This window comes from Babylonia areolata, chromosome 7, assembly GCF_041734735.1.
Source record: "Babylonia areolata isolate BAREFJ2019XMU chromosome 7, ASM4173473v1, whole genome shotgun sequence".
NCBI classification, from domain to species: domain Eukaryota; kingdom Metazoa; phylum Mollusca; class Gastropoda; order Neogastropoda; family Buccinidae; genus Babylonia; species Babylonia areolata.
In genome coordinates, this window is record NC_134882.1 from 17,749,470 (window position 1) to 17,764,770 (window position 15,301).

Below are 15,301 nucleotides of genomic sequence, written 5' to 3' on the forward strand. Positions count from 1 at the left end.
TAGCAGCCTGATTTCAGACAAGGAGAGAAGAAAGGAATCAGTTGCAAATAGGTCACAAGAATAAAAAATACTGCTATCATGCAGAAAGGAAAGTAAGCCACAAAACAAAGAACAAATGTCAGGCACACAAAGCTAGCAGAAAAGGTTGTTGGTGAGACAGAGCAATAATCCGAGTACTGTCATGGTTGCTGTCGGCCCTTGAAAGAATAAGACAGAAGTGCTCAGTGCTGTTGGGCGTAAATCTTGCTTATTGGCCTAGCTAGAACTGGGCCTGGGGGTCTGTTTTAGTAGTCTGTTTGCCACAGAAATTTGCCAACAGAGCAAAGGAATGTGCTGCATCGAGCACCACTTTGACACTATAAGTATACGAGCCAAACAGGGAGCATATGATTGATTTTTCTCTTTTACAGCTGATAACTTGCTCACAAATGGGAAGGAGCTTGTCCTGTTGACCTGGTCTTTCTATTTTAGGTAACAGCACACACAACTGTAGGTACTACCAGGATTCTGATGGTCTGTTAAGGGGGTGTTGTAGCAACTTAAAGGAGGCTACCTGTGAGATTCTGTTGTCTTGTTTTTGTCCCATTGCAGCTTACATGAGTACATTGAGTTTTGAAAAGTAGTTGATACAGTGATGTCTTTTTTTTCCATATGAACATATATAACATATATAATTCTGTATAGGTCTAGGAGAGTGCCCAGCATTTATAGTGGTAATGATAATGATGATATTTATATTGCACCTTTTATTGACAATGATGCTTAAGGCACATTGATTGAGGATATATTATGACAGAAAACAAACATAGAATGCACAAATAAAAATGAAAAAAAACACCTGACATACACCCCATTGCCCCATTGGACTTTATACTTGCGCACTTCAGAGTCAATCCTGTATTCCTTTTTCTGTAGGAAGGGGTTGGGGGGTGATCACAGAATACATAGCTGTGGGCAGCTGTAGGCTGTGTTGTCCTCTTTTCAGTATAGCTAAATGTGAAATCATTTATTGGAATAAGTACTGAGTACATGTATTAGGACATACATGTATAAGTCCCCCCACCCCACCCATTTTTCTTTATTTTTTTAAATATTTTTTTTACTGGGAACGCTCAGGTTCTTGGTATGAATAGGTCCCATAGATTTTTAAACAAAGCTTTATTCAGTATAATTGGAGCTGATGTTTTGTGATAGGACACTGGTTGTGGGTAGTATTAAGTTCTGTCAGGTTCTGTCTTTCTCTTGGAGTTGATGATACCTGGGGTACATACTCGGCTGTTAACTGGAGCTGTTTAGAACCGAAAAGTCACAAAATGATAAATTACAATATCCTAGTCATGGGATTGAAATCAACAGTGCACTACTGGCAGTAACAGGAAGAGTGAAATGGGGTGGTGGTTTTCAAACGCAAAGGAAAGCAAATTGAGGTGAAAAATGTCAAACCGATAAAATACGGACTTAAATTTTTTTTCCATTTATTATATATATATAATATAGTAATTCCCATGAGTGAAGTTGGAATCAATTACCCTCATCCTCGGAATGCTGCTAACAAATTTATATGTTTATGTGCTTTATATGTTTATGTGCACAAAGGAGTCATGAAACCTTTTGTCCCATCTTGATATTTGTATTAAAGATGTCAAAATTACAGTTTCACTGAAAATTTCCTGAATATTTTTGTTAAATGAAAAACACTTTTGACACCTGTGTGCAGCAAAACAAACAGCCAGCAAGAAGGATGAAGCTGCTGAAAGTGAAGACTCCTCAGAAGAAGCTGACGGGACGAAGAAGACCAAACGTCACGTGAAATCGTCCTCCAAAAAGTCCAGTCACAAGAAACAGACCCAGTCAGAAAGTGATGAAGAGGATGACGATGCAGAGGAGAACAAGCCCAAGAAGGAAAAAAAGAAAGAACCTCGTAAGCTTGAAAAGGAAATCTCAAAAGCGTTGAAAGAGACAGGCAAGACCAAAAAGAAAGACAAGGATAATGAAGAAGATGAAGACGCCAAAGAAGATGACGGAAGCGATGCAACTGAAGGGGAAAAGCCCAAGAAAAAAATCAAGAAAGAGGTGGACTCTGACGAAGAAGATGAAATGCTGGAAAAGGAAGTTTCCAACTTGCTGAAAGGTGCACGCAAGGCTAAAAAGAAAAAAAAAGACGAGGACGAGGAAAGTGAAGAAGACAACGACGAGGCAGCAGAGGAAAAAAAGAAAAAGACAGATTCGGATTCCGAGGAAGAAGGTGATCACTTGGAAAATGAAGTCTCCAGCTTACTGAAAGATGGAAACAAGTCAAAAAAGAAAAAGGCCAAAGATGGTGAAGAATCCGAAGAAGAAGAACAAGGAGAGGAAGATGAGGAGAACAAGGGAAAAAAGCTAAAGAAAAAAGTCAAGAAAGAAGACGATGACGCCTCAGAGGAAGAAGAGGATGAAGAAGATAAAGAAGCCTGGAAAGGGAAAGGCAAGAGCAAAAAGAAAAAAGACAAAGACGAAGAAGAGAGTGGGGAAGAAAATGAAGATGAAAAAGCTACAAAGAAAAAGTCCATGAAAAAACAAGATTCAGAGGAAGAAGATGAGAAGCTGGAAAAGGAAACCTCAAAGCTGTTGAAAGAGGCAGGTAAGAAGAAGAAGAAAAAGGCGAAGGATGATGAAGACACTGATGATAGTGAGGATGACAAAAAGGACCAAGACAAGGTGAATGAAGATAGTGAGGATGACAGTGCTGACGACGAAACACAAGCAGAAAAGAATGGGAAGAAGAGCAAAGTGAAAAAGGAGAAGACAGAAAGCAAAGGGAAAAAAGGTATGTGACTTACATTAGGTTGCTGATTTTGCCTTGTTTATTTTATTTTATAAGTGTTTGTTGTTGTTTTTTTAATTTATGAACCGCATTTGTAGTGTAGTAATTGTTTTTTTTTTTTTGTTGTTTTTTTTTAATTTATGAACCGCTGTTTGTAGTGTAGTAATTGTGTTTTTTTTTGTTTTTTTTTTTAAATTTATGAACCGCTGTTTGTAGTGTAGTAATTGCTACAGTGGAACAAAAGGAAGGCAGTGACATTCAGTGAAAATAGGTTTGATTGGCTGTTTCTCTTTCCTGCTCTCCTACGTTCCGACCCACCAACTTCCACCACCAAAATCCATTTTCCATTGTTTTTTGATTTTTTTCCCAACCTCTCTAAATTTCATATTTGAAAAACAACAACAAATAACCCCAAAATTTCTCAGATTAGAAGATTGATTAATCTACAGTCTAACCCTTTCATCCAAGTTTCATTTATAATTTATGGTTATGAATTACTGACAAATGTTGATGAACTATTCTGATGATACGAAGTCTGTATTTTGATGCTGTTCAGAAAAGAAAGGATCATTGCATGTTTCACTTTGCCAGTACAAATATTTGCACTTTGTGTGGAGAGGGGAGTGATACTGTTTTTTTGATTTTCAGGCAAGAAAAAGAAAGATGAAGAAGTTTCATCAGATTCTTCTGATGATGATGACAATCAAGACACAAATGAAGAAGAAGACATGGATGATAGTGATGAGGATGTACCCACAAAAGCCTCAGAGGTAAAGTACAAAATAAATTCTTACCAGGTTTACAGTAATTTCTTCATAGAAATGGTTTCAAAGTATTCAGATGAAAAATTACACTTGTATATTGTAAAAATACAGCCCCACTGTATTTTCAAGCTTTGCATGAGTTAACCTGTGCAGAGCAGTGTGTTTTTAATCAATTTCTTAAAGTTTGGTTTGCGCCAGTGATTCACATAAGCTTACCATTAGACCAACAGCAAAGTGAGAGCTGTATGACCAATGATTTTTACAGCCTTTCTTTTGTGAGGGGCTATGAATCTCAAACCAGGAAGCAAGGCTGTACTGGCTCTTGGTGCTTCAGCCTTGGGGACTGGTTGGCCTGTGGACACTATCCCAGTGCTAACTATTCTGGAGCCTTCTTGGCTGAGAAAGTGGGGATGTAATAGGGCAAGACACTCTCCACCATAAACAAATTCTAGCTCATATAGTCTGGACAGCAGCTGGCTTCTCGATGGTCATTGTCCGACACGGCAGACTGTCACACAAAATTTCTTCAAGCTGATCAAACAGCTGAAGTGGTGGCAGAGATAGTGAGTGGTGATTTGCAGGTGACGTAAAAGTGTTGTGATTGGAAATATCCAGTCCTCAAGGCCACTTATATTACTTACTCACTGATCTGATTAATATGTACCAACTTATTTAGTAACTATCATTCCCCACTCCTTCATTTTCATTCTTTTACATTATGTGAATGGTAGTAAAGAAAAAAATCCTTGGTGCGATGTATCATACACATATGTATGAAACACTTATTTACCTCTACTATTGTGGTGCAATATATACATGTTCAAGATGTTATGGCATGGTATGATTGATAGTTTTGAAAGTTTGGTCATCAGACATTTTTGATGACAGAATGTTCACTTCGATTGAGTTCTATGTCACCATGGTGAAAAAACACTGGCTTTTAACCACTTTTGTCAGCAGGACCTCAAAAAGAAGAAGAAGATGGAAGAGGAAAACGCAGACCTGGAAAACGAACTGGCAAAGGCAGCTATGTTTGACGAAATCGATTCTGACAATGATGCAGACGATGACAAAAACGAACAGGAGGAGGATTCAAGCAGCAGTGAATCAGGTCAGGATAGACAAATACACGCAGATAATGGGGGGAACAGGGCTGAAAGAGCTCAAAGGTCCTGACAGTAAATGGTTTGAATTAATTGGTGTGTGTGTGTGTGCCTGTGTGCATGCATGTGTCTGTGTGCCTGTGTGTGACAACAGTGAATCAGGGACACTAACATTTCTACATGTTTCTTGTCTTTGACTGTGATATTGCTTATGAAATGTTTTGTTTCCTTGCTTTAGTACAACTTGTCAGTCTTTCTTTTTTGTGCTTTATGCTTGTGCTTCTTCTGCTACGAAAAAAAAAGAAAGGAAGGCAAAATTGTTTGAGGATTAAAAAGAAAAAGTCTGTATCTGTTAGTACTGAGCACACTTTTTATAATTTTTGAGGAATTCTGTGAAAAATTGAACCAGAAGTCTGTGTGTGTGGATACTCATTGTGGCTACATCTTCCCACAGATATTGGAGCTGTGAGGAAGCGAAGAGCCAAGAAACCACCAGGAGAAAAGGAACCAGCTTCAAATAAATCAGAAAGCCTGCAAGAAAATGACAAATACTCTGACGACTCGGACTTTGAGCCTGTCTCAGCCCGCAAACGTTTTGCTTTCAAGAGTAAACTTCTTGATGCCAAGGTTTCCGGCAGCGATTCTGACAGTGACATCAAGAGACCTAAGAAGGGGTAGGTTGTGTTGTTTGGAATGAATCAGTGTAGAGTTTTAGCTTTTTTATTTGTGTTTCTATTGTTTACTTTTCATGAGAAGGCTTTGTTGATAATATTGGGAGCAAAGTTATTGTTGTTTTTTGCCTGGGTTCAGATTTCGTGTTGAGTGTATACCATTAATCTTGCTTTTCCTCCTTTCTTTTGAGTCATAATCAGAATGTATTTTATCATGTTTGAATTTGTTTGTTGTTTTTTTTTCTCTCGTAAACTGTGACGTGATAAAAACAGACAAAAAAAAGACATACATAGAAAGCAGTTTAGTTTTGAGCATTACTTCATATCATTGTAGACTGAAATAACTGGTTTGGAAAAGTTTGTTTTTTTTTAAGCGAGAGAACTTTGAATTTAAAGAAAACACAAGAAGTAAAGAAATGTTAACTGAGCAGATATATTGAGTTTGATGTTGAAATTTTACACCATAAAATTTTGCTTATGTGTGGGGAGAGGTCCACTGTAGGTATTGTTTTATAATTTGTTTATGTTTAATACTTTGTTTATTTTTTCCTTTATTTTTTTCATCCTTGTCTGGTGTTCGTGTGTATATGGCTTGATAGCACTTTAAATTTAAAAAAAATGTTTTTATAGCAAACAAGATTTAATGCTATAAAAATACAGTTATATATTATTGTTATTATTATTATTATTTTTAATAGTCATGTGCCTGATAGAAAAGTATTGTTCTAAGAAAACCAGCCCAACAAAAAGAGTGTCTGCTTTTTTTTCCTGCAGGAAAAAACGGAAGAGGGATTCAGATGATGAAAGCTTTGATGGAAACAAATGTAAAGATGATGATGACGATGACGATGGAGGAGATAGTGTGGTTGACAGTGATGAAGTCAGTAGCGGTTCTGGCGATTCTGATGATTCCTCCTCTGGCAAAAAGAAGGGCAAGAAAAAAGGCAAGAAGGGCAAGGGAAAAGAGAAGGGGAAGAAAAGAAAGAGGATTAAAAAGATGGATTCATCATCGGAAGCAGAGGCTTTGGTGAGTAAGAAAACATACGTGTCCACTGTCTTACCACACTAATAAAACATTTGTCATGTTAACTTTATTATTTCCAAAGAGAATTTCATGTGTGGTCACCTTACTCATGCTCACTATATTGTTTGAAACATGAAATTATGTTAGATGTTTTGTTTGCTGTAAAACATGCTCTAACTAGTTAAATCTAGATGTTTTGTTAGCTGTAAAACATAATCTAACTGGTTTGTCAAATGGAAATCTAGACGTTAGCTGTAAAACATGCTCTGACTGGGTTGTCAAAAGGAAATCTGGATGTTTTGTTAGCTGTAAAACATGCTGTAACCGATTTGCCAAAGGGAAATCTATATGTTTTGTTTGCTGTAAAACATGCTCTGACTGGGTTGTCAAAAGGAAATTTGTATGTTTTGTTACCTGTAAAACATGCTCTGACTGGGTTGTCAAAAGGAAATCAGGATGTTTTGTTTGCTGTAAAACATGCTCTGACTGGTTTGCCAAAGAAACGTGTTTCCGTTCAGGAAGGCGAGGACAAAGGGGAGGACCCCACTTCCAGGAAGAAGATCAGAAAGATCAAGTCTGACAAGAAGCTGGATGACTCCACCAAGGCTGCTGCCAGGGCTGAAGAGGAGCGGAGGAGAAGGGTGGCTGAGAAACAGGAGAAGGTTGGTGATGCAAGTGCACTGGCAACTCCAGTGGATGTTTTGTTGGGCTCGGACAAAAAAGAAAAAAAAAAGAAAAAAAAAAAAGGCCAACAGGCTTATGAAAGTCCCAAGAACTGAACTGAACTGATGCTGATATGTAGGTTTTTTTTCTTTTTTTTTTCAACTTTTTTTAAAAAAAATTCTGATTTTTCATTATAACATACACACACACACACACACACAAATAAGCACACATAAAAATCCCACAATAAGTCAAAAACAGTTCATACACACACACACACACACACACACACACACAAAGAAAAGAAAAGAAAGGAAACAACAGACAAAAAAGACAGAGTGCTGGGAAAAGTATATCAGTTGAAGACTATGTATTAGTATACATTTGTATAAATGTTGGACACAGTTCTGAAAGTGTGGTAGATTGTGAGTTGCCTGCCTCACTACAGTAATAAAGCACAGCCATGCACTGAGATGCAAGATACAAAATATAGCTATATCATTATCATAATTACATAATGTATAGAAAACATATTACTGACTTTAATTTGTATTCTTAAACAGGGCTTTATATGGAAACCACCAGGCAAAAAAGTCACAGGAAACAAAGTTTGTACAAGCTATATACCCCTGAATTGCATATTCAATTTATTTCTAGAATATTGTAGATCAGGTTTTGATTTGTTTAACTTGCATTGGTATAAGTGTTGTTTAGTTAATATCAAAATGAAATAAAAAGTGGGATCAGTAGCTATTTTTTTGTCAAGAGATACTATGTTTTCTGAGTGAGTGATAAGAAGAATTTTTGTGTGTGTGTGTGTGTGTGAGAGAGAGAGAGAGAGAGAACACTGGACTCTTTAATGTTAATACCTTTACACTAAAAAAAAAAAAAAAAGAAGAAAAATTACAGCCCTAGTGACATGGGGGTACATATTACAAATAACAATCTGTTATAACAAAAGTGATAATAGCAACAATAATAATGAAAACTAAAATTCAGAACTAAACAATTATTGAAAATCACTTGTTAACGTAACTACAAGGTACTGTGATGTGAAGAAATACAATGCAGCAGTAAAAATGTATATAAATATATTCCTTCCTTTTTATGTGAAGTTGTGTACACAATTTGATTTTCTTTATGAACAACAAATGGCGCTATTTTTTAAATTTTTCCTCAGACTAGTCAAAGGTTATTCGCTTCGGCAATATACTTTGCAAGTGACTGTACTGCTGTTTCCTGATTTATGTTAAGCACTCCAAAAATATTTTAATTTGCTAATTTGAGAGAGAGAGTGGGTGGGGGTGGGTCCATTAATTGTATGGTTGGTTATCTTGAAAAACAACTTCACAACGGGGAAAAAGAAAAAAATCTTTCCGTCTCTATTGTTTGTTCTTTTCTTTGTTTCTTTCTTTTTTCCCTTCTGTATTTCAAATTTTCAGCATGTTTGTATTGGTATGTTGGTGACTGTTTCATCTGAGCATACTTATTGGGTAAGTTGTTAGGTCTTTGAATCATTGACTTTTTGTTTTGTGTCTGTCCATGTGGAATGAAAAGGATGTACTGCTTGAGGAGAGGTAAATGTAATGTGAAATGAATATTGGTGTTGTCAATTCAATGGTGTGGAGAGAGGAAAGGTAAATATTTTGTGAACTGAAGATTGGTGTTGTAAGTTCAGTGGTGTGGAGAGAGGAAAGGTAAATACAGTGTGAAATGAATATTGGTGTTGTCAGTTCAATGGCAAGGAGACGAAGGATGCTGGAGATGGGCAGGCTCCCATCACAACCAAACTGGTCCTAGAACAGGACGAGGAAACCAAAGAGCCTCTCATCCAAGTCAACCCCAAGCTTATCTGCAAGCTGAAACCACATCAAGTAGAAGGTAATAGCAACTTCTTTTGTTTCTTTTAAAGCAGGAAGGATGTAGAAGTACAGTTTAACAACCAGTTGGCTGATGCCCTGATGGTGAAGATGTTCAGGGCTTGGGTTTTTGGTTTGTTGAAGATTTTGTAAAGGGGGTTGAACCCTGGGGGAACAAAGTAAATCTTCAGCACAATCAGCTTACTGTGGATAACAGTGATGTCAGCAAGACAGTCTTACATACACGGTTGAGAATTAGGCACAGATACATTTTCTTTTGGTAACTTGATAAAAGTAACACTGAATCAGTTGAGTATTTGAAATAAGGGGGAGGGGGGGGGGGGGGGGGGGGGGCATACAAACTACTGTGTGTTGTTGTCGATTAAGTCTTTGACATTGACACAGTTTTCTACAAAATTTATATTGTTTTATCACCATGGTATAGTCAACATTGATTCCAGTTTTTCAGTTACGTTGCTTGTCTGATACAAATGCTGCAACCGTCATAGTCGGAGGATAGTTTGATTTTAACTACACATACTTTACCTTGACCCACTTGGGAAATTTGATCAGTAGATGATTTATTTTGAAGTGTTAGCAAATAAGCACAGAATGACTGATTTCTAAATTTTGCTGTTAGTTAACATTTTTTTTTTTTTTCTTTCGTGTTTCAGCTGTTCAGTTCATGTGGGACTGTTTGTTTGAATCCTTGGAGCGATGTAAGAAACCCGAGGCCTCTGCCGGCTGTATTCTGGCGCATTGCATGGGTCTGGGGAAAACTTTGTCTGTAAGTGTGTTTAACCTTTCTGATGGAGTATTAGTCAGCAGTTGCTGAAGCATAACTAACTAGAAACTTGGACTTGCAGGGAAAATAGTTCATAACTGCATAATATCCATGGACAGTTTAGTGGTATTTGGTGACATTTTGATATGTTGTAATTGTACTGAATGTCTTCTGTATTTTTGTAGCAATAAAATGAAATCAGCATTTTTTTTTTTTTTTTTTTCTGGTTTGTGTTCCTGGAATGTTACTGTTTCTCAGTTGCTGTCATTTCCATATTGGAATATTTTCAGTCATTTCAAAACAAGGAGTGAAAATGAAGACCTGTGAAGTGAAAAGTTTTCACAAGCAAAGTGTAGTCGCTGTTTCAGCTGTTGTGAGCTGCAGTGTACATTAGACAGGCATGAGTTCAGTTTCAGTTTCAGTAGCTCAAGGAGGCGTCACTGCGTTCGGACAAATCCATATACACTACACCACATCTGCCAAGCAGATGCCTGACCAGGCGTGAGTGTTGGAAGAAGTGAAAAGAGGTGGCCTGCCAGTAACAACCTGAAGTGCCACATAGCCAATTTTTCTGTGTTGTGCTTGCTCAGTTTTTACCATGATGGAGGCCAAAGGTTTGGTTCTTCAGACATGCTAATCTAAATCCAGAGAGAAAGGAAGTGTATTCTGTATATAATGGTGGTGTACAAGTGGGAATATTTCCACATTATATAGATTTTTGTATTGCCATTTTGTCTATGAATTTTTTTTTCTTTTCCTCAATGTTTTACTTTTGTTTTGGTATGATGACATGCACTTCGGTTCAGCAGCTCCTTGACCCTGGCTGCAAACTTTTCAATATAACAAAAAAAAAAAGGCTGTGATTTTTGTGTAAAATGTTTCTCTTCTGTTATATTTTACTTGTGTGATCTGCCTTGAGTATTATTGTATTTAATGAAACTTGAAAGGTGCAATAGAAATAAACTATTATTACAAAAATCAGTCAGTCACACTTACTTCTAATGTTAGTTATCTCTTTGGGGAGTAGGGGTTCCATTTTTTTCTTTTTATTGGTTTATGGTGCAGTGATTTTTTTCAGTTAATGGTAGTGAAGTGATTGTTATCAATTTATTTATTTTATTTTGTTTCATTTTTTTGGTTCATGGAGCAGTGATGGTTAATTAACATGTGTCGTCAGGTCGTGTCCTTTGTGCACACGGTGATGAGTCACAAGAAGCTGACGAAGGTGAAGCGATGTCTGGTGGTGTCGCCTCTCAACACCGTGCTCAACTGGCAGAACGAGTTTGACATGTGGCTGGAAGAGAAAGACAAACTGGATGTATGACACCTGTTCTGTGCTGGTTGTGGTGGGAGGGAGGCGAGGGGGGTAGGGAGGGGAGTGTTTGGTAAATTGTGTTGTTAGCAGTGTGCAATAGGTGGAATTATGCATAAAGCTGTGTGTATTGTGTATGTATGTTTGTGTGTGTGTGCCAGATTGTTAAATTAATGAATGTAAAATAATTAACACTGTAAAATTTTATTAGAATTAAAACGAATGATACTCACATTTTGACTTTTTTTTTTTTTTGTCTCACGTTTAACCCTTTCACTGCCAAGCTCGCATTTATGCACAGGCGTGGTAGAGGACCCATGTCACAGAAAGGCGACCATTCATTGGTATGTTATCCATGAACCTACTGCACTTAATGTTTGGTGGTAGGATAGGCCATATTTTCTGTACATAGCAGGGGGAATCCCCAGCTTTTCTTAGCCATTGTCTTTTCTGTGTTTATACCACAAGGGAATTCTGTACTCTAAATTGATTGGCGGTGAAAGGGTTAAGAAGCTTGATCAGCTATATGCACATGTGTGTGTGTGTGTGTGTGTGTGTGTGGAAGAGAATATAGAATAGATGACAGTAAAAGTTAAATTTCAATTAAAGTTAATAGTGATGCTGATGTTGTGACTTCCTGAAAAGTTGTACAAAATTTCTTGATTAGTAGATGCCTAGTTCTTCGTGTTCTGTGCATTCCTCTGTTAAAAAAAAAAGGTAAAAAAAAAAAAAGAAAGTGATTGCAAGTGAACACATGATCGATGTATGTGTATGCATATGTATAATGTATATGTTGGTATTCAGTGTACTGTTTGTTTTATTTTTGTGTTTTTGTCACAAATACATTTCTTGGTATGAGTTGCTTTCCCTCAGGAGAGTGCATTACCGGTAACAGTGCAGCACCAACCATATGGGGGGGAAAAAAGTTTTTTTTTCTTGTCCACGAGTGTGTTATACTACTCAAGTGGATTTTTCTGTAGAATTTTGCCATGGGCAACCTTTTTGTAGATGTGGGTTCTTTTTCATGGGCTAAGTGCATGTTGCACATGAGACCTGTCAGTCATCCAAATGATTAACACTTGACCACCCACTCAAGGTCTAGTGGAGGGAGGAGTAAAAATCCTGGTCCATACGGTACTTGAACACCTGTACTCCCGCTTCCCAGTTGGGCGCTTTACCTCTAGGCCACAGCTCCTGTACATGCCATCATGTTTGCTGCAGGTGTACGAGCTGTCCAGTGTGAAGCAGAACAATCACAGGGCAGACCTTCTGGAGGAGTGGCACAGGGATGGAGGCATCCTGATCATGGGATATGAGATGCTGAGAAACCTCTCTCAGGGCACGAGGGTGAAGAACAAGAAGCAGAAAGCCATCTTCCACAAAACCCTTGTTGATCCAGGTGGGTTCTTCAGCTCTGAACCATCTTCCTCAAAACCATGATTGATCCGTGGTAGTTATTGAAGTTTCAGAAAGGCGTCTTCCACAGAACCCGTATTGATCCAGGTGGGTTCTTCAGCTCTGAACCATCTTCCTCAAAACCATGATTGATCTGTGGTAGTTATTGAAGTTTCAGAAAGGCGTTTTCCACAGAACCCGTATTGATCCAGGTGGGTTCTTCAGCTCTGAACCATCTTCCTCAAAACCATGATTGATCTGTGGTAGTTATTGAAGTTTCAGAAAGGCGTTTTCCACAGAACCCGTATTGATCCAGGTGGGTTCTTTACATGTGAACCATCTTCTTCAAAACACTGATTCATCCTTGTGAGTGATTGAAGTTTCAGAAAGCAGTCTTCTACAAAACTCTTATTGATCCGTAAGAATTACTGAAGTTTTCAGTCAGTGAAGTAAATGTGTTAGATGGGTTTATAAAATGTTTTTGTATGTTTTAAATCTTTTCGTTTTTTTTTTTTTTTAATTACGTTTTTATTTTCAGTGTTTAGGTCCAGATATTGTAGCATAAATTTGCTGTGTGTTTCATATGAAATCTGGATCAGAGGACATACTTAAGATTTGTTCTGTGTTTTGTATGAAATCTGTTGATCCTGTTGTTTGTTTGTTTTGGGGGGTGTGTGTTTTTTTTTTTTTTTTTTTTTTTTTTTTTTTTTTTGCTGTTGTTTTACATAGACTGTCCAGAAATCAATATTTCAGTTTATTTGGTGTTTTATGTGAAATCTGTAGGCGCAAAGTTCATTGTTTCAAATTCATTTCATGTTTTACGTTCAACCTGTAGTTGACGATTTTTTGTAATCTGGGGATGATAAATTAAGCGGAATGGTTGGCGTCCTCAGCATGGCCTAGTCTTATTTGCCATAAGGAGCTAAATGGTTGGGATATACTGTGTCATGAATTGTGTTTTGTGGGTTTGTCTTGGTTTTTTGTAGATGTGACAGATTTATGTTGGTGCTGTTTAGCATTTATATAGTTTGACAGTCCTGATATGGCCCTGTGGGTCGGCTGGACTATAAGCAAGAAGAGCAAGAACAGTTCAAGAGATCATTGTTCAATTTTAGAGAAATGTTCAGTTTTATCTTGTTTTGATATCTTGTGTGTGTGTGTGTGTGTGTGTGTGTGTGTGTGAAATCTGGAGGTCCACTGGTGGCTATTTCAGTTTTATTCTGCCCTTAATGTGAAATCTGTATGTTGAGAGTGTTGCTCAGATTTGTTCTGTGTTATTCTGTAGGTCCAGAGACTGTCGCTCAAAGTGTTGTGTGTGTGTGTCATTGTGTGGGTTCAAAGACTTTCGCTCAGAGTTGTGTGTGTTTGTGTGTCATTGTAAAGTTTCAGAGACTGTTGCTTAATGTTGTGTGTGTCATTTATGTAGGTCCTGATTCTGATGCTCAAAGTTGTGTGTGTGTAGGTTCAGACAGTTACTTAGAGGTGTGTGTGTGTGTGTGTGTGTGTTGTGCAGGCCCAGAGACATGCTCAGAGTGGTTTGTGTCATTGTGCAGGTCCAGAGACTGTTGCTCAAAGTGGTGTGTGTCATTTATGTAGGTCCTGAGACTGTTGCTCAAAGTGGTGTGTGTCATTTATGTTGGTCCTGAGACCTTTGCTCAAAGTGGTGTGTCTCTTTGTGCAGGCCCAGAGACTTGCTCAGAGTGGTGTGTGTCATTTATGTAGGTCCTGAGACTGTTGCTCAGAGTGGTGTGTGTCATTTATGTAGGTTCTGAGACTGTTGCTCAAAGTGGTGTGTGTCATTGTGCAGGTCCAGAGACTGTTGCTTAAAGTGGTGTGTGTTATTGTGCAGGTCCAGAGACTTGCTCAAAGTGGTGTGTGTCATTGTGCAGGTCCAGAGACTGTTGCTTAAAGTGGTGTGTGTTATTGTGCAGGTCCAGAGACTGTTGCTCAAAGTGGTGTGTGTCATTGTGCAGGTTCAGAGACTGTTGCTCAAAGTGGTGTGTGTCATTGTGCAGGTCCAGAGACTTGCTCAAAGTGGTGTGTCATTTATGTAGGTCCAGAGACTTGCTCAAAGTGGTGTGTGTCATTTATGTAGGTCCTGAGACCGTTGCTCATAGTGGTGTGTGTCATTGTGCAGGCCCAGAGACTGTTGCTTAGAGTTGTATGTGTCATTGTGCAGGTTCAGAGACTGTTGCTCATAGTGGTGTGTGTCATTGTGCAGGTCCAAAGACTTGCTCAAAGTGGTGTGTGTCATTGTGCAGGTCCAGAGACTGTTGCTCAAAGTGGTGTGTGTCGTTGTGCAGGTTCAGAGACTTGCTCAAAGTGGTGTGTGTCATTGCGCAGGTCCAGAGACTGTTGCTCAAAGTGGTGTGTGTCATTGTGCAGGTCCAGAAATCGTGGTGTGTGATGAGGGTCACCTGATGAAGAACGCCGCCTCAGCCCTGTCCAAGGCTGTGAACCAGATCAAGACCCGACGCAGGATCGTCCTAACAGGAACCCCGCTGCAGAACAACTTGGTGGAGTGTGAGTTGTGGTCTTGTTGGCATGTATGTCTCTGTCAGATCTTGTTGGTTGACAGCGCGTGAAATGGGAGTCAGTTTGGTTTGTGTTTGTGTGTGTCCTTGGGATATGAAAAGGATGTTTTGCTTTGAGGAGATCTAAATATCAGTTGTACTGTTTTTGTTCTCTATTCTTTTTTTTGTGTAATTTGCAGAGGTAAATATGAGTCATACTGTTTCTGGGTGGTTGTTTGTGTGTGTGTGGTATTTGTCAAAGGTTTATGAATGCTTTATTACAATTTGTTTACCATTTTGATATATTGACAGTTTTAGTGTTTGGCTCACATGTGTTTTGGTTGTCTCTCTCTCTCTGTATGTGTGTGTGTGTGTGTGTTTGTGGTTTAACAAATTCCATTTTTGTTTTG

At 38.3% G+C, this 15,301-nt stretch overlaps 1 protein-coding gene across 2 annotated transcripts in view; it reads left to right on the plus strand.

The window, feature by feature from the left end:
* Nucleotides 1-15,301, plus strand: part of LOC143283763 (uncharacterized) — a 45,529-nt gene that overhangs the window by 11,182 nt on the left and 19,046 nt on the right. For both annotated transcript variants that reach the window (XM_076590102.1, XM_076590103.1), the window contains exons 7-17: nucleotides 1,718-2,806; nucleotides 3,452-3,573; nucleotides 4,528-4,678; nucleotides 5,125-5,344; nucleotides 6,116-6,368; nucleotides 6,884-7,027; nucleotides 8,762-8,909; nucleotides 9,562-9,674; nucleotides 10,849-10,989; nucleotides 12,205-12,382; nucleotides 14,764-14,901. In XM_076590102.1, coding sequence (XP_076446217.1) covers nucleotides 1,718-2,806; nucleotides 3,452-3,573; nucleotides 4,528-4,678; nucleotides 5,125-5,344; nucleotides 6,116-6,368; nucleotides 6,884-7,027; nucleotides 8,762-8,909; nucleotides 9,562-9,674; nucleotides 10,849-10,989; nucleotides 12,205-12,382; nucleotides 14,764-14,901 — 2,697 coding nt within the window. The remainder of the gene's footprint in view (nucleotides 1-1,717; nucleotides 2,807-3,451; nucleotides 3,574-4,527; nucleotides 4,679-5,124; nucleotides 5,345-6,115; nucleotides 6,369-6,883; nucleotides 7,028-8,761; nucleotides 8,910-9,561; nucleotides 9,675-10,848; nucleotides 10,990-12,204; nucleotides 12,383-14,763; nucleotides 14,902-15,301) is intronic.